General features: G+C 38.5%; 1 protein-coding gene across 4 annotated transcripts in view; it reads left to right on the top strand.

Annotated features, from left to right (window-relative positions):
* The first annotated feature begins 1,360 nt into the window (after positions 1-1,360).
* The window catches only part of LOC150105280 (general transcription factor 3C polypeptide 4-like), a 267,680-nt gene continuing 250,865 nt past the window's right edge, over positions 1,361-18,175 (top strand). For all 4 annotated transcript variants that reach the window (XM_090394058.1, XM_090394057.1, XM_090394059.1 and 1 more), the window contains exon 1: positions 1,361-1,612. In XM_090394058.1, the coding sequence (XP_090250184.1) occupies positions 1,490-1,612 (123 nt within the window). In that variant the 5' untranslated portion in view covers positions 1,361-1,489. The remainder of the gene's footprint in view (positions 1,613-18,175) is intronic.

The following is an 18,175-nucleotide window of genomic DNA, read 5'->3' as shown; positions in this document are numbered from 1 at the left end:
CTAGATTTGGAATTACGTATGGTGCTCTTCTAATTTCCCCTCATCACGTCTCTCTCTACTAAACACACCATTTATAGTACACTCCATCATACATTCACACCGCTAATATGTTCTGTGTATACATTGCGCGTGCACCAGTTTCTGCGTTAGCTGCATGTGGGATTAAAAATCAGAGTTTCTGGGAAATCGTTAACTCATCTTCAATGAAAAGCCAAAATAAAGATAGGAAGAAGATAGGGGAATATGATGGAGCCATATAAGTTATTAATGGGGTGTTACCAGATTAATGTGGCTGATGTTTTACATAAAATGTGGAAGAACAAAGGGAAAACAACAGGTCATTCATGGACGCTGTCTAAGGAAGGGTGAGGTACAGATTTTTTTTGCATGGAGAGTGGTGGGTGATTGGAATGCATTGTCAGAGATTGTTGTGAATGCGGAGACGGTGAATATATTTCTAAAAAAAAATCAGCGAACGCCTTTTTTTTATTCCCGTATAGTGAGTAGGCAAGGCCGTTTTAGCACTGTTTAAGTTTTGGAGACTGAGTGGGCAGTTCAGTTTACACTTGTAGCCAATTAGAGATAGCTAACCCAATGCGATCATTAATTTAAGCATCCCGCAGTGAAGAAACGGCTCAACAAGTGTCACCACTTCATGGTCTCTGACCTTAACAAAAAATTTTAAAACAGTGTAGGTTCTACGGTCAATTTTCTTGAGTTCACGGGACGAAAAACAACCTTTCCGCTAGAAAAAAACTCTCTTGCCCGTGCCAGAGATAGATTAACTCGGGAACCAGTCGAAAAAATTCTGAGAAAAAGTTCCTCTATTCGTCAACTAGACTTGAATTTAAGTCCATCTTCAGGCAGTTTAGCGCTGAGGAGTGCAAATACTGAGCTACACTAAAGGCACAATATGATGAACTGTGTGTGTTATAGTGGTATCTCCCGCAATGGGTTATTTGACTACATGGAGGTATGTATATAATAATAATTATAACAAAGATCCCCACTGTTCACGACAAGGATCGAACGCAGGTCCTTTCTAATCGAATAGCATAATACTCCGGTTTCTTCCAATTGCACGATGGAGGCCTTAACCTATTTAACTCCTCTTTGATTTATTCTTTCAACTATGAGAGTAAGCTGAATATTGCTAACTTCTAACACTCCTTAAATATTTCCTACTAATGAGCATTTTATTTTAGAAATAATCATAAAAATAACAAAAAGAAACAAAAAATGCACGTAATTCAGCCAGGCTGAATTACGAGCATTTTTTGTTTCTTTTTGTTATGCAGGCTGAATTACGTGCATTTTTATTTCTCGTCGGAGGGCTGATTTGAAGCGCCAGTGAGGGTGATTTAATATTGTCATGTTGCAAATTGGTTTTTATCGTAGATTTAATGTTTGGTGAGAATATAAAACAATATACACAGATGTAGTTAGGGTAATACAGGTGCCACATCGGAATATATATATATATATAACCATGGAGCCTTATAAAATAATATATACATTTAATATGCCTGGAAATTTACTACATTCATGTTGTTTGGATTGGTCTTCTGATAACAAAATCGCTGTAGCTACAGACAAAGGGATATATATTCTGGTATGACTGTTTTGTAAATTTTAAATAAACCATGATGACAATGATGACTTTACGAAATTGCATCTGCGAATCACGTATTATTGCGTTATGCATTAATAGTAGGCGCAGTCATTTTGTGGTGTTTATTTAATAGCATTTCGACAGGATACTGTCTTTGTTTACTGATGGTTCTCTTCTGTGCGTCACTTTTTTTTTTTTTTTTGCTTTCTCTATTGCTTTTCATATTCCGAAATTGTGAAACTGAATACTATTTGAAAAAATGGTATTTCTGGAATGCTGAAATTTATGAATAATGTCAACGTTATTTATGTATAACATTGAATTAATTCCACCCCCGTCCCGTCCGTGTTATGTCACAATTTCTCAGGGGAAAAAAAAAGTTTTTTTTTTCTTTTAAATTTTTAGATACAATCCTCAATTTGTAAATTTACTGATTACAATAATAACTACACTATGTCTAGGACTGCAAGGAACATCTGTATAAAGGCTTTTCAACAGAAGTCAGGGTTCCACCTCATTCAAAACAAACTGGCCAATGTAGCATACAGGATGATATTATGATTGATACTTGCAACTGGCACTCTGTACTCTAGGCCAATATCTATTATCATTGTGAGAAGTACAGTTCCTTCAGTACAGTATACAGCCTAATACTCTGCACTTTAACATGCAGCATTTTGTACTTTTTAATTTTAAAACTGCAACCCCATTCTTCATTAGGTAGGTAAAAGTCTATTTAAATCATCCTGGAGGGAGTTACATTACTCATTACATCTACATTACGTCTGCATTACTCCTTGTAGCACAATCCCAATTTTGTATTATTGGCAAACAGTGAAGACGTTACTCCACATGAAATGGCATTATCAAATAAGTTAATGAGGACCCTTGTATAGAACCTTTTAGCACACCACTGGTAATCTTTCTCCTCAAACATACTACATCTCCCATACATGCTGGTATTATTTGGACAACTGATCTCTTCGTCTGACTATTCTGATACTCGTCTCTCTCTCATACATGTACTTGTTCTATGGTAAATCTGTCAGATTCTTTTGTTCAAGAATCTGACATTGTATGAGCCCTCCTCTTCCAGTCCAACAAATTCATCACTTTATTATAAAATACATATCATAAAAAAAAAAGAATAACAATTGTATTTTATCATAAAATGTAGCAAGACATGCTAATCATCATGAAGATCCTGTGTTTTATTCTTAACCAGGCTTGTCAATAACTTAATTACACATAGCCTGGTCTATAATTAGAAATTTTATAGATACACATAGCCTGGTCTATAATTAGAAACTTCTGTTCTAGAACTATGTTTGTGCAGTGGTACTATTTTGCCTTTTTTCCCACTGTTAGAAAACATTTCTGCTATGAAGTTCTCATTGTACAACCAGGTAAGGGGCATAGCCAAGCTGTTGCAAATTCCCTAAAAATACAGCCTTATTAGCATTTAGCCCACTAAACACTTAATATGCATCGCTGATTCTTTCACTTATAGACCCTGTAGCCACACTTAAAAATGTTTCACATCCTGATTCACACCAGTATGATGTATGCTGACAGAGCATTCATGATATAGTTCCACCAAATCCTTTGTATGTAACCCTTCTGGAATTATTTTTCTTATTATTCTTCAATCAGTTTTATATTCCTCTTGTTGTCTTGATTGTATTGGTGATAGTCAGCAACAACGATCCATGCTACTATCATTCATTAGACTCATTGGCCTGGCCATAATTTGGCTTCATGTAAGCCTAGTTGATTCCATCATAGGTCAGTTAATGTGAATTTCAACTGCTTTGATTAGGAAACTGCATTTGGTATGCTAACTGTTAATATGTAGACCACTTACAAATATTTACAATTTGCAAATGATCTGTCAATAAAGGAATAAATAAATAAAAAAAAATATATAAAACCATTTTTTTCCTTACTTTTCAGTTTATTTGTTATTTTATTATTATTACCCTAAGATCCCATGGGAGTCAAATATTCATCTAGGAGGTCGTTTTGTCATACACACAGCTCATCATACTGCACCTTAAGCACACTCAAATTCTCTGCAGAACCTGCTCTCTCAGGAAAAAGCATTTCAATCATTCACAACTCTGCATGCAAAAAACTTGCTTCTCACTCCCCTTGCTCGCACAGCTTCCAGTAACCTCTTGTTCTCCCCTGATTTCCCACCGTCCTCTTCAACATTGATCCTATAATAACCCCTTACTAACTTGTAGGCCTCTATCATATCACCCTTCTTTTTTCTATCTTCTAGAATCTGTGAAATATCTTCTCAACCTTTCCTCCGACAATCTAGAGATCAGAACTACCTTAGTCAGTCACTTCTGGACCCTTTCCAACATCTCTTCATCCTTCTGAAAACCAGGTGACCAAATCTGTGCACAGTAGTCCATGTGTGGCCTAATCAGAGCCTTGTACAGTGGAACAAGAATCTCCTTACTTCTACAAGTCAGTCCTCTGCATCATTCCCAGAATTCGTACTGTTGTCCTCACAATTTTGGCAATGTGTCCTCTAAATTTTAGATCCTTATCCACCATCACCCCAAGATCTCTTATTTCCTATACTTCCAACAATATATCCCCATCAAGTGTAAATTCTACATCCCATCTTTGTTTCCCAAAATTTTAAAACCTTACATTTTACAAGATTGAACTGGTATCCCCACAGCTGTGGTCATTCACTCAATCTATTCAAGTCTTCTTGTAAGACCCACAACATCTGCTCTGCCCCTCATAGTTCATCCCAGCTTTGCATCATCTGCAAACAACTGAATATCCCCATCCAAATCTTTGCCAATATCATTAACATACTGGTTAAACAGCAGTGGCCCTAAAACAGACCCTTAAGGTATACCATTAGTGACTTTCCTCCTCCGGGATATTTCTTCCCCATACACAATTTGCTGATACCTATCAGGCAGCCAATCTCCAATCCATTGCACTAATCTAATATCCAACCCCATCCACTCTATTTGACTATAAACTTATCATGTGGTAATCTATAAAAAGCCTTTGCAAAATCTAAGTATACTAGTGTGTATCCCTTCCCTCTGTCCAATGCAGCTGTCACCTTATTGTAATAAGTAAGTAGATTACTAAAACATGACCTCCCTCCCTTTAGCCAATCCATGCTGTCCATCAAAGATAATACTATTGTCGTCAACCCAATTCTGGATGCTGGTTCCCAGCCTCTTCAACACCTTAACCACAACATCTGACACACAGATAGGCCTATAATTTGATGCTTGAGTTCTATCACCTACCTTGTGAAGCAGCACAATCTTGTTCTTCTCCAGTACAGTAACGAGGGTATGAAGCGCCTGTGGCAAGTATCCAACTTGTGCCCCACAACCTAAAAATGACAAAAATTTTGAAAAATTTAAATCTTCTTCTTCTGCAGCTTCTCCCACTTAAGTGGGGTCACTGGTGATAATGAGTCTCCTCCACACCTTCCTGTCTTGGGCTGTCACCACATCCAAGTTCTTCATCCTTAAGTCCTCTTCTACCAGCTCCCTCCATCTTTTCTTTGGCTGCCCACGCTTCCACCCTCCTTGCACATCCATCTGCATGACCCTTCTTCCCACATATTCATCCTCCCTCCTCATCACATGACCAAACCATCTCAACCTTGCCTCCTGTATTTTCGCTCCTAAGTTCGTAACTTTCATTGTTCCCCTGACATAGTCATTTCTCAGACGATCCTTTGTGGTCACACTGCACATCCACCTAAGCATTCTCATTTCTGCTACTTCCATCCTGCTGATGTTATTTTTCCTCAGGGCCACAGTTTCTATAGCATATGTCATAGCTGGCCTCACTACTGTCCTATAGATTTTGCCTTTCAGATTGATCGGCACCCTCTTATCGCATAACACTCCAGCCATCTCCCTCCAGTTCCTCCAACCCGCTTGTATCCTGCATCCCACTTCCTTCTCAGCTCTTCCATCTTCTTCCACTGTTGAACATAAGTATCTAAAGTCTCTCACCTTCCTGATGACATTTCCTTCCAGCTCCATAACTGTCTCCTGTCTGCCACCCACTGTGCAACACATATACTCTGTCTTACTTCTGCTCAGTCTCATACCTCTCTCTTCCAGTACTTTTCTCCATCTTTCCAGTTTAGTTCCTGCTTCTTCTCTTGAGTCTGCACACAGCAAGATGTCATCTGCATACAACATTGTCCAAGGCGCATCTTCTCTCACCTCCTCTTCATCACAATACTAAACAGAAACGGACTTAATGCTGACCCTTGATGCAAGCCAACTCTTACTTGAAAACTTTCTGTCTGTCCCAGACAGGTCCAAACACTTGTCTTCACATTTCTGTACATTTCCCGCACCAACCTGACATATTTCTCCAGAACCTTCTTCTCCCTCAGACACCTCCAGACTTCTTGCCTTGGCACTCTATCATATGCTTTCTCCAGATCAATAAATGCCAGATGTAGCTCCCTTTGTTTCTCTCGATACTTTTCCATCATCTGCCGTAACCCAAAGATAGCATCTGTTGTTGATCTACCAGGCATGAAGCTAAATTGTTCCTTTGCAATCTCCACCTTCCTCAATCTACCATCAAGAACCCTTTCTAGGATTTTCATTGTGTGGGACATCAACTTTATTCCTCTGTAATTTTTACAGTCTTGTGCATCCTCTTTACCCTTGTAGATGGGGACAAGAGTACTCTTCCTCCATTCCTCGGGTATATTTTCCTGTTGACAAACTTTCATGAACAGGTCCCACAGCAGGTCAATTCCCTCTTCACCCAGTGCCTTCCATGCCTCCACTGGAATTCTGTCAGGGCCCACTGATTTTCCATTCCTTATCCTCTTCATGGCCTCCGTCACTTCCACTCTACTGATTTTCTGCACCATCCTCTCAGAAGGGTGCCCATCTTCTCTGTGAGTCCTCGCATTTTCCTCATTCAGCTCTTCAAAGTATATTTTCCATCTGTTTCTTATGTCCACATCCCTCCATAATACTCTTCCTTCAGCGTCTTTGATCTGCCTCACATGTAAGATGTCTTTTGCTGCTTTATTTCTATATTTCGCTAGTTGATAAATTTTTCACTGTCCTTTCTTTGTTTCTAATTGATCATACAGATCTTGATATGCCATGGCCTTCGCTTGTGCCACAACTCTCTTGGCTTCTTGCTTTCTCTCTCTCTGTACACCTCTCTGTCCTGTTCCACTCTTGACTCATTCCACTTCTGCTTTGCCTTCCTCTTAGCTGTCACTGCCACTTGTACATTATTATTCCAAAGTATCCAACTTGTGCCCCCCAACCCAAAAATGACAACAATTTTGAAAAATTTAAATGTAACAAGTTAAATTTTACTAAATGCAATATGCTAAATACTTACTATTAACCCCATCAAAATGAATTGCAGTGTGTTGCAGAAATTGTGTGGCTAAAGCGGTGTATTGCCGAAATTTAAAAATACAATATAAAATAGCGGACTTTTATATCTATTTATTTATTTTTATTTTTTACGTTTTGCGCCTGTGGCAGGTGCCTCTTTCACCATGCCCTCGTTACGGCACTGCCCTACTCCCACTTCTTTGGAACTCGACCCAGTGCAAGACTCATATTAAAAAATTATGTCAAGGGAGATGCCAATTCCCTGGCGCATTCCTTCAAAATACGTGCTTTATGTTTTGTTTAGAAGTAGAATTATGTTTAGAATCACTATAAAAATGCATATTATTATTATTATTTCAGTAACCTCATTGGAGTCAATAGATTCATCTCTGGGACTCTATTGACTCCCACAATATCATTATCTCTTTGCAGTGCCATTGTAATTTCTTCTTGTTTGCCCTTCCATCTTAAGGAACAAAAGTATGTCTGGTATCTATACTGCAACTGGTTTGGGATTATGGACCATGCCATTTTTTCGGATCATCATAATTTTTATTATATAGGTGTATGAGGTATGTATAGAAACTAAGTTCCAGTTGTGCATACCAGCAGCACAAGTTACAAGAGTAGGATATGCCTGTGCAGTGAACAGGGGCGAATGCTGGTCCTGAAATTCACGCTTGCTCTTGTTATCATTCAGGGAGTGAGAGGTGTGATTGAAGTCTGATTAGCAGAATAATGAATACTGACCATTTAAAACTATATATTTAGAAATTTATGTACATTTAATCATACAAATACAACATTTATTTTACAAATGATATTCTATCTTTTTCAATTTAGCTACTTGAAAACAAATTCTACCCTACGGTTCTTCATTATGAACTGGTCAATAACATTGTCATAAAAGGTTGGTTGTAACTTAATTTTGAATATGATATGCACACTTGTAAAGGCTGGCTGAAGCTCACTGGCTAGAGCTACATTGACTGTGTATGCCCTGTGTTTAAGCAACAGAGTGAGACGACATGGAATGGCTATGCACACGCATGAAATCACAGTGCTGCTGTGAGGACCTGGAAGCTCCTACAACCGAGCAAGCCAAGGTAGCTTTGACTAGACGAGCAAGCATCAACCTTCGATACACAACGCAAAGCTTAATTATTGCTGCGCAAGCTTAAGACGTCTTTTGTCTACAAAAATAAAAATGCTTATAAATGCATGCGTGTATTAACAAATAAATATTACTTCTTTCTCAATTAATGAGCTTGCGCAGCAAGCATAGTAAGCATGGAGAATTCGCCCCTGGCAGTGATGTTGCGGAAGTTGAGAAGTACGTGATGGACATGTTGTTAGTTCTCAGCCTTTGTTTATAAGTTTGCCATTGTGTCATAAAATTAGTAAGAAAATTGAAAATCTTGCTTGTTTTTACATATGGTCAGTGTAAAATTTTTGGATGGCAAAAATATTTTCCAGGTGGAAATTTATTGGCAAGTTAGTGAAGTGTATGGAGGAAATTCTGTGAGTGAGAAGGTGGTGTAGAATGTTCAGTGAAGGGAGGAGAGGACAGATGTGCATTAGGAATAAGAAGATTTGAGAAAACAGATGATTCACCATTTCTGAGTCAAATAAACATTTCCTGGACATTTCTCGTTCTTTACTACAGAAAACTATCATGGAACACTTACAGTATAACAAATTTTGTGCAAGAGGGGCCAAAATTGCTTGCCGATGATCACAGAACATAATGCATGGTAGCAGCCCTGAACTCTTTGGAATGGTATTGTAACTTTTGTTACAATACCATTCCAAATGATGAATTTTTAAACCACATTGTGAAACCTAGATTTCTCAAGTGACACCATAGAGTATGTAGTGTTGGCATAGTGCATCTTTGAAGGCAAAGAAATTCAAGCAGATGCTTTCCTCCAGTAAGATCATATTCAGGGTGCGAAAAATATTGCGCTGGTGCACAAGTGCCAGCCTGGTTGGCCAAGTGGTTAGCATACCAGCTCTCCAGCCAACAGGTCGTGGGTTTAAATCCTACTGTGGCATGGATGTTGGTGATTATCTTTAAGGTGGGAGATGAAATTCATCTCCCACCTAATGTTCTATGTTTGAAATTCCAAATTCCAATGTTGGTCTCTAGAGCAGGGTTTCCAGACTATGTAAAATTAAATAAAAAATTACAAACAAAAAGAAAACTATATATATATATATACCAGGTGATTCAAAAGTCACAGAAAAAGTAAAAATTCAATAATTCGAAAAGTATAGACAGTAGTACGAGGCAGTTTTCACAGAAATGCACAGAAAGACATGGGATTTTTTTTTAATAACGAAAAATTTTATTGCCAGAATAGTTACATTTGTCACCGACAGGTGGTGCTGTAGTGGTCCCGGAGCTGTTACCTGTCACTATTTAAACCGTGAGGTACGTAAATTCAGATGTAGTGAATACTGAAGTGAAACTTTCAGCATTTAACGTTTATTACTAAAGTTAAACGTTCCGCCACGGTGAGGCATGTTATCGTTACGAGATAAAGCACTTTTAGTTAAGCTGTATTATCAGAACTCCGAATGTGCAAGTGTGGCTTTGCGCACCTATCGTTCGATGCAGAGTATTAGAAGTGGAAAGGGACCGATGTCTTGTTCCTCACTGATAGCTATGATGAAAAGGTTTGAGGACACTGGCAGTTTGGAAGCACGTGCAAGAAGCGGGAGACCCAAAAAAAACTATTGCAGTTGTGCACGAGGTCAAACATGAGACTGACACAGAATCGGCTGCTTCCACACGTGGGGAATGCAGTGCGCATGAAATTTCAAGATGAACTGACATTTCATACGGGACTGTGTGGCGATCACTCAGGATCATCCTCAAGAGGTATCCTTACAAAATCCAATACGTACAGGAACCAACCAATTTTGAGAGACGACATGAATTTTGCAAATTGGGCTTTTCAACAGATGGAAAACAATGCGGGCTTGCTGTCAAATGTCCTGTGGACTGACGAGATGCACTTTTCGCTTAATGGAAATGTAAATGCGCACAACTGCTGCATCTGGGCGAGAGAGAACCCACACGTGATTGTGGAAACCCCTTTGCATCAACCAAAGGTGATGGTGATGGCATGGTGTGGGTTCAGTGCGTCATTAATTATAGGCCCCTTTTTCTTTGAGGAAGTCCACAGCCGTACATTTTGAACTGTTTCTGCCACAGGTGAGGTAATGCAGCCTTTTAAGAGACAGCATCATTCCGTCCTTGCAAGAGAGGCAAGCGCTCCATAGTGTAACATTCATGCAGGATGGAGCACCTCTGCACATCACAGGTCCTGTCCGGCACCTGCTGTGATCAACATTTGGCGATGACCATATCCTCGGTTGCTCTTTCCCACACGAATGGCCGCGAAGATCTCCAGACCTTACACTTTGTGACTTTTGGTTATGGGGCTACTTGAAGTCACAGGTGTACAGAGGTTGGCTGACGTCATTGGCCATGTTGAAAGAAGCTATTTACCATCATGTGACAGGAATTACAGTTGAAACCCTCTTCGATGCTGTGCAGGGTGTCGTGTCATGTCTGACGTCCATTCTCATGAATGACAGCCGTCCCATTGAACATTTGTAATCCTAGCTGCATTGCGAACTGTGCTGCACCATTGCACAAACTACTTACACAACTGAAGTGCCACCTGTCGGTGGCAAATGTAACTATTCTGATAATAAAATTTTTCGTTATTAAAAAAAATCCCATGTCTTTCTGTGCATTTCTGCGAAAACTGCATCGTTCTACTGTATACTTTTTGAATTTTTACTTTTTCTGTTACTTTTGGATCACCTGGTGTATATATATATATATATATATATATATATAAAATTGATAGAAATGGAAAAAAAAAATCTTAGCCCACCCATGGTACAAATGTACTGTAGGTTTACTAATAACCTTTTATGGATGGGAACGACATAAAATTAACAAAAACAACTGGAATAAACACTATACTGCCATGGTTGCAAACCAAAGTAAAAGTTTTATTGTAGCACTAAAATATAGTCCTACTTGAAGTGCAATTCATGCAGAACATAGTCTGGCTCAAATGTGTTAATAATATAAGCATGAAAGTAATATTCTAAAAATAGTTATAACAAATATCTTATCAATGTATAAAAATGAATGAATGTTACAAATTTCTAAATGTACCGCATTTGTATGTTACTGTTTAATGGAGGTGCTGGTAAACATACTGTTGCATACCATTCCAAAAAAAGCGCTGAATATATATATATATATATATATATATATATATATATTTAATATAAAATACAGGTATTTGTCGATTAACGTGGTTAATTAATCCCTTGATGTTACCGTGCATATCAAAATCGCGTTAATCAAATCTAATAATCATGGTAAAAATTACAATTTGTGCATGATCAATTACTCTATTAATAATTCATTTTATATGGTACTCTTTTAGGAAAGATAAAAAATTAATGCAAAGTAAATGTTTAATAAATACTTGTATCTTCATTCTTTTCTGCAATTTTTTTAAAAGACGTTATCAAGAGTCATTGGAACAGTTTTATATTTTTTCTTTTTGGCATAAATTCTACGTTAACAAGCAAAATGAATCTCCAGACCTTGGCAAACAAGCAATGAAACATTAAGAAAAAACACTGCAAATATAATACATGATGGTACAAATTAAATTAATATTGAATCCAACATTATTTCATAGCCGAATATAGAAACTACATGAGTTTCATGCCGAATATATAGAAACTAAACGAGTTTCATGCCGAATATATAGAAACTAAACGTTTCGGCAGATGCAAGCATAAGCAACCTTATGGGCAACTTGTAGTAACGGGTAGAGTAAGCTCCAGATCTCTTTCCTTAGTATTTTCCATAATGTAAAGCACATCTCCTAGAGGACATGTATGATAAATAAGCCTTTGTCTCTCTATTTCAGTAATACATGATGGTTTATTTATTTTCAGTTACAATCTAGAAATTATTGAACAAAGAATAAAAAACAACAACTAAACCATGCTATACTGACATTGGAGGTTGCGGTATCTCTCAGATACAATTTACTGTCAAATATCACAAACCTTTACATAACGTGTTAAACCAAACTGACTGACAGCAAAAAACAGTGCGGAATATCATTCGTAACATATGAATACTCATGATCTCTAAGCTATACACTGAATTGTATAAGAATATTTATATTAAACATTTTGCATGTATCTGTCAGATTAGCTGCGAGCTCCGCAGGGTTAAAGGCGCGTTAATCAAAACTCTTGCCACGTATATCAAGGGATTGCTGCAATTGATTTCGGCGTGTTAATCAAATCCCGTGTTAAGCAAAACCGCGTTAAGCAAGGGATACCTGTATGAATAAAATTGGCACTGTGTAAGTAAAGCTGACATTCTGATCATGTGTATGTTGTCTTGAGGCAGATGTAGTGTTTTGTTCATTGACTAGATGCCTCAATTAACAGCAGTAAGTGCAGATGCTTACTGTGAAAATCTGAAGAAAAAAGTGATCTATTCAAAACAAAATTATGATGATAAAATAATATTGAAAACTTTGTGTTTCATTAACTTACAACTAATTGGAACTTAGTTTCTAGAAGCATCTTGTTGATTTGAATCAGAGAGAGAGAGAATATTTTTGGAATCTGTCACAGCTCTACAACAGTCCCCTAATCCAAATAATTATGGCTGCCTCACACTACCAGTATTGTGGGAGACATTATTTTGGAGCATTCATCCCAACAATGAATGACTCTTTTCTATGCCCATAAAAAGAAGTCATCATTATCAAGGCATAGCATGCACAGGTGACAAATACAAAATATTGCCTTATTTAATTATTAAACTTTGCTAATAATTATCCCTAGACCTCTGATATGATAGACATGTTACTGGTTGAGTGGACCTCCCATAATGAGTCTGCTGACTCCATGAAGGTTGCTGTAGTAATAATAATAATTAGTGTCTGAGTGTCAGGTTAGTGGCCCATTCTATAAACTTAAGAGTTGACTACAGAATGGGACCAACTCTATTATCACTAACTCATGGAAAGAGCAAACTACGAATTGTTTTCATCTGCTTACATTCAAGAACATATCTATCCTTGATTATGTGTTTGGAACTCTGTTTGTTTTGTTATCAGTTTTTGGTGTTTATGTTTTTGATATTTTTAAAAGAAGTATCTAGTGGATAATAAGAAAATAAGTGCATTTGGATCAGTCCTATGTGCACAGCTTCATAACTATATTGGTTCCCTACTATAGTGTAGAGACAGTGGTAGGTGTCCTCCCGCGATGAGTCTTTGGACTCCTTGGAGGTATCAGGAATAATAATAAAATGATGCTTCTACTGTGCTGTAATCTTAGTCTGTTGTGATGGTTTATTTGGATTTTCAGGTTTCTTTATCTTGCACTTGGATAAGAACACTGTTTTAAAATTTGTTCCTCAAAACGAATTGAGGATGCTGTTTAGGATTTGTTTAAAGAATGGAAAGCATAGTATTTTATTTTGGTTATAGATCTGAATGTAGGTTTTATTTATGGTGAGCATTATGCTGAAAGAATACCTGTCTTAAGAATTAGTTTCTTGAGGAAGTGATTTTCTTTTGTAGGTGCATTCATGGGTGATCAGTAATTGGTTGAAGCATAGGCTTTTTGATACATGGGATAGTGGAGGAGAGAGAAAGATAACAAGAATTGAAATGAAGGTTGCTAGTATTTTTTGAGAAAATTTTGAATCTAAGGAATTGATAATATTGCACTTTGGTCAGATTTGGTATGTTTGGTTTTTTTGTGAGTTCAAGGGAACTGTTTAGTTAGTTCCCTTGAACTAAATGTTTACAAAATGTATTTAGGCAGAATATGAATCTCATTTCCTGGTGAGACTACTGCCCTGCTTATCAGAGGACTAAAGTGTCACAAAGGAGCTTTGTGTTAATATGTATAACAGTGTTTGTAAAGTATCTAATCAATTCCCACTATGTTACTAATTTATAATAGATTACACCTTTAGTGTGTGGGATTCATATATATATATCTACCCTATATATATAAAATTATAAGCCTTTTTATGTCACGTTTTTTGAAACGTTTTGAAACTCGGGCTACCCTGAGTGTCGAGTCATCAGAATTCAAGGAGAACCGGCCTACCAGTCCATAACTCGGGGGATTGGGTACTGTAGGCACCGGGGGGGGGGGGCATACCCCCCAGTATGTGTGTGTGTGTGTGTGTGTGTATATATATATATATAAATTGAAAAGGAAATGAAAAAAAAAAAACTTCCATGATATCTCTAGGCATTGGTGATCCAGGTCAACCCCCAATTGCTATTGCAGAAATTAGCCAAAGATTTGGACTTTGGAGGTGAAGCTGTTTGCTGATAATTAATAATATGATATCATTTGGGAACAATCTGTAGCCCGTTCTTCTCATGAAAGTATGAGCTAAAGATCCTCTTAAAAGAATCATCACTGCAACCTGGGTGCATGTGTTTACATGTGCAGATGTGAAGTAGTGTCTTGTGCAAAAAAGTACACCAAGTTTTTTGGTAGCTGCAAAAGCTATAGTTGAAAAATGGTTGTGCCAGGAAAGATTGGAGGCGCAAGTCGGTCCAGGGGGAAGAAATCTGATCGTGTTTGGATATCTCAGTATTACTGAAGGTATGGGGAGAGGATGCAAGCTCTTTCTGGCAAAAAATCAAACAGAACTGAGTTTTGGTGGCATTTAAGTTTACAAGGTTGTCCTTGCCCTACTAGGATATAGCTAGGAGATCTGAGTTCAGGTCCCTGGTTGTGGCAGATCTTGAGGATTCTAATACTTGAGCACTAACAGGTTTGACGAATGAAAAGCAGGAATGGAGTGTACTGTCATCAGCAAAGCTATGGATAGGATTGGAAGTCTGTGAGAGCAGGTTGTTTATATACAAGAGGAAGAGAGTGGGTGAAAGAACAGAATCCTGGGGTACTCCTGCATTGGTGGGGAAATCTCAGGAGAGTAAGCCATCCCCCATGACATGTAGTGAGCAACCAGTGAGAAAGTTGGCGATCCTATTGCAGAGTGGGGAAGGCAGATCAAATCATCTGCAGAAAAAATCATCAATTCCCAACTCCTACACTATCTAGAAGGTACCCACCTAATAAATGACCACCAGTATGGATTATGTCGCTGCCGATCAATAGGAGATCTGCTCACATATGTCACCCATCTCTGGACAAATGCCATGGGAAAGTTTTGCAAATCTTTAATGGTTGTACTTGATATCTTCAAGGCATTTGACCAGGCCTGGCACAAGGGCTTACTAAGCAAGCTGCCATTGTTTGGTCTGTCTCAAGACTTCTGTAGTTGGATTGCCAGCTTTCTGTCTGGATGCACACTATATGTGGTGATAGATGGTTCTTTATCCTCTCACCATTCAACTAATGCTGGGGATCCACAAGGTTCTGTCCTCTCATCAACCCTCTTCCTGGTATATATATCAGTGATCTAATTCAACTGACCCCTCAACCCAATACACAGTTTTGCAGATGACAGGACATTGCACTCCCCCTTTTTCATTTGATAAACGTTACTCTACACATCTCACTTCAACTTACAGAACATCAACCACTACTGCCCTCAATTCTGATTTTCAAGCCATCCTCAAATGGTGTTCAGATAACCTAGTCAATTTCAGTGCTAATAAAGCAGGTACTATCTTATTTCTCATAAAAAAGAACCATTTTCTCCCATTATTATTTTTGACAATACCCAAATTTCCAGACAATTTGAGATTTCTCTTCTTGGAATTATCCTGAGATCAAGCCTCTCCTGGCATAAACACATCACAACCATTGCATCCTCAGCTTCTAAAAATCTAGGATTTCTCTTTTGCTCAAAATGTTACTTCACCCCTGAACAGCCATTAATCTTACACAAATCACAAATCCACCCAGCTATTGAATACTGCTCTGACATATGGAATAGGATAATAGGATCCTCATCATAATGCTTGACTCAATACAGAGGAGAGCAATTAGACTTATTAATGCTCCATCTCTTACAATCTCACTCCCCTCACTTTTGCCCAGACGATTAATCTCTACAATACGATGTGTATTCTACAAATATTTCCATGGAAAATGTTCATCTGAAATAGCATCAGTAATTCCCCTGCTTAGTACTAAGCTCGTCAGAACACGTACAGCTGCTGCCCAACATCCATTCATAGTGCACCTTTAAACCCACGGAACAAGTCTCTTTTCCTCCTCCATCTCTGCAACTGCTGTACTGTGGAACAGTTTTCTCCCTGTTGTGTTTCCCAAGGAATACAATATACAGTAATTTAAATCAAATGTGAACAAGTACTTCCTTTCCCAACCCACTACCCATACACTCTATGGGTAGTGGGTTGTACTATAGGTTGATCAACCAACCTCTCATGTATGGACTCAATGCTCAACATTTAAAAAAAAAAAGGAAAGAAAGGAAAAATCAAAAAGAGAGTCGTGCTTTGTGGAATGGATGGAATTTTCCCCAGGTCATCAATGCAGAAATTGGAAGAGGAGTGATGCAAGTAAGTTGGCTTTATCTTTTGGTGAGGTGACTACAGTACCATCGGGATGCAAGTGTGGTGGAAATCTGGGTTGGGAAGTCGTGCCCAATGGCCTTGTCAAGGGACCAGAAGGAGCAACTGCCATTTGGACAGGAGCGAGTTTGCATTATTTGGCCCTTTCAAAGTCTGACTTGGACTTGATGATTCTTTTACAACTGTTGCAGGCTGCAGAGAGGGCAGCTGGAGTTTTGGTCTTGAGCCAATTGAGTTTTTACTTTTCCAGCACTGGCACACTTTTATTGTGAACCAAGGCTTGGACAGAGTCTGAGACTTTATGAAAGCCTTCATTCCTGTGAGGATGATTTCTGTTATTTGGTCTGAGCAGGTGTTTGGATCAGAAGAACTGGAGCAGTAGTCAGACTGTGAGAAGGAGCAATAGAAGTTGCTGAGGTTCACCTAGGTGGCTCCCTTGCATGTTAAAGGACATGAGACTGAACTCTTTGGTAGGTTGTTCTGCAGCAAAAGAGACTTGTATGAAGTTGTGGTCTGAGTTTCCAACAGGAAAACTGACAACCACAGTATACCTGGAAGGGAAAATTGTTAGGAAGAGGTCATGTGTGTTGGCAAATTGGAGGGGGTTGTCTGGTATTCTGGTGGGATGATTGATGATCTGAGATAGGTTATTGCTGATGGCAAAAACCTCAGCATCCCTGTCTGCTTGATTTTGAAACTGGAGAAGGAAAGCCAATATGAGTTGTGGATGTTGAAGTCCCCAAGGAGGATGACCTCACTACTGGGGTACTTAGACTGCAGAATGTCAAGCTTTAGAGAGAGAGAGAGAGAGAGTTGAAGAGGTCAGAGTGGTTGATAGAGTTTGGAGAGCAATAGAGAGAGCATATGGAAAGGGAAGGGCAGGTTGATTTGGTAGAGAAATTTTGAACCAAAGCTGATCAAATGGTCCGAATTCAAGGATTTGCAGTCTCTGGCATGGCATGTCAGTTTTCACAAATGCACAAGTGCCACCCTTGCGGTGGAAAGAGCTGTGTAATATGTAGTTTGGGCATTTGAGGTTGCCAATTGGGGTTCTGAAAGGAATAGTAGTTCTGGTGTAGATGACTGTAGGTTGTGGTGCCCAAAATTTATATTGCTATTTAGGCCATGAATGTTGAAGTGGATGTGGAAACTTTTTTTTTGGTAAGAATTAGTGTTGTTGGGTTGTTTGGTTGGATTTCTGTTGCCTTTTTGTTTGGTTGGATTTTTGATGTTTTTTGTGGGTTTGTTTGAACTATTTTGTGTAGGAGAATTTTTCCGATCTGCAGTAAAAAATGTATTTTTTTGTGTTGTGGTTCTTGTGTTTGGTGAGGAAGAGATAAAGCAGAAGTGGAGCATGCAGTGAGAGGTGACAGACTTGTAAACATACTGCCCACACAGTGGGGAGTTGGTCTCCTGTCCATATGTGGCAGGAGGGTCTGGGCTCCCTGTAGTAGTGAGATTGGTGTGTTTGAGGGTATCACTCTCTTCATGTGGATAGCATGGGAGGGAGAGAAACAGCACAGAAATGAAATGATGATGATCAGCTTGCCTTTTCACCCACTACAGGGTGA

Source organism: Typopeltis vanoorti, chromosome 6 (genome assembly GCF_054136105.1).
Source record: "Typopeltis vanoorti isolate ZY-2024b chromosome 6, IOZ_Tvanoo_1.0, whole genome shotgun sequence".
Lineage (NCBI taxonomy): Eukaryota > Metazoa > Arthropoda > Arachnida > Uropygi > Thelyphonidae > Typopeltis > Typopeltis vanoorti.
This window is presented reverse-complemented; position numbering and strand designations above follow the sequence as displayed.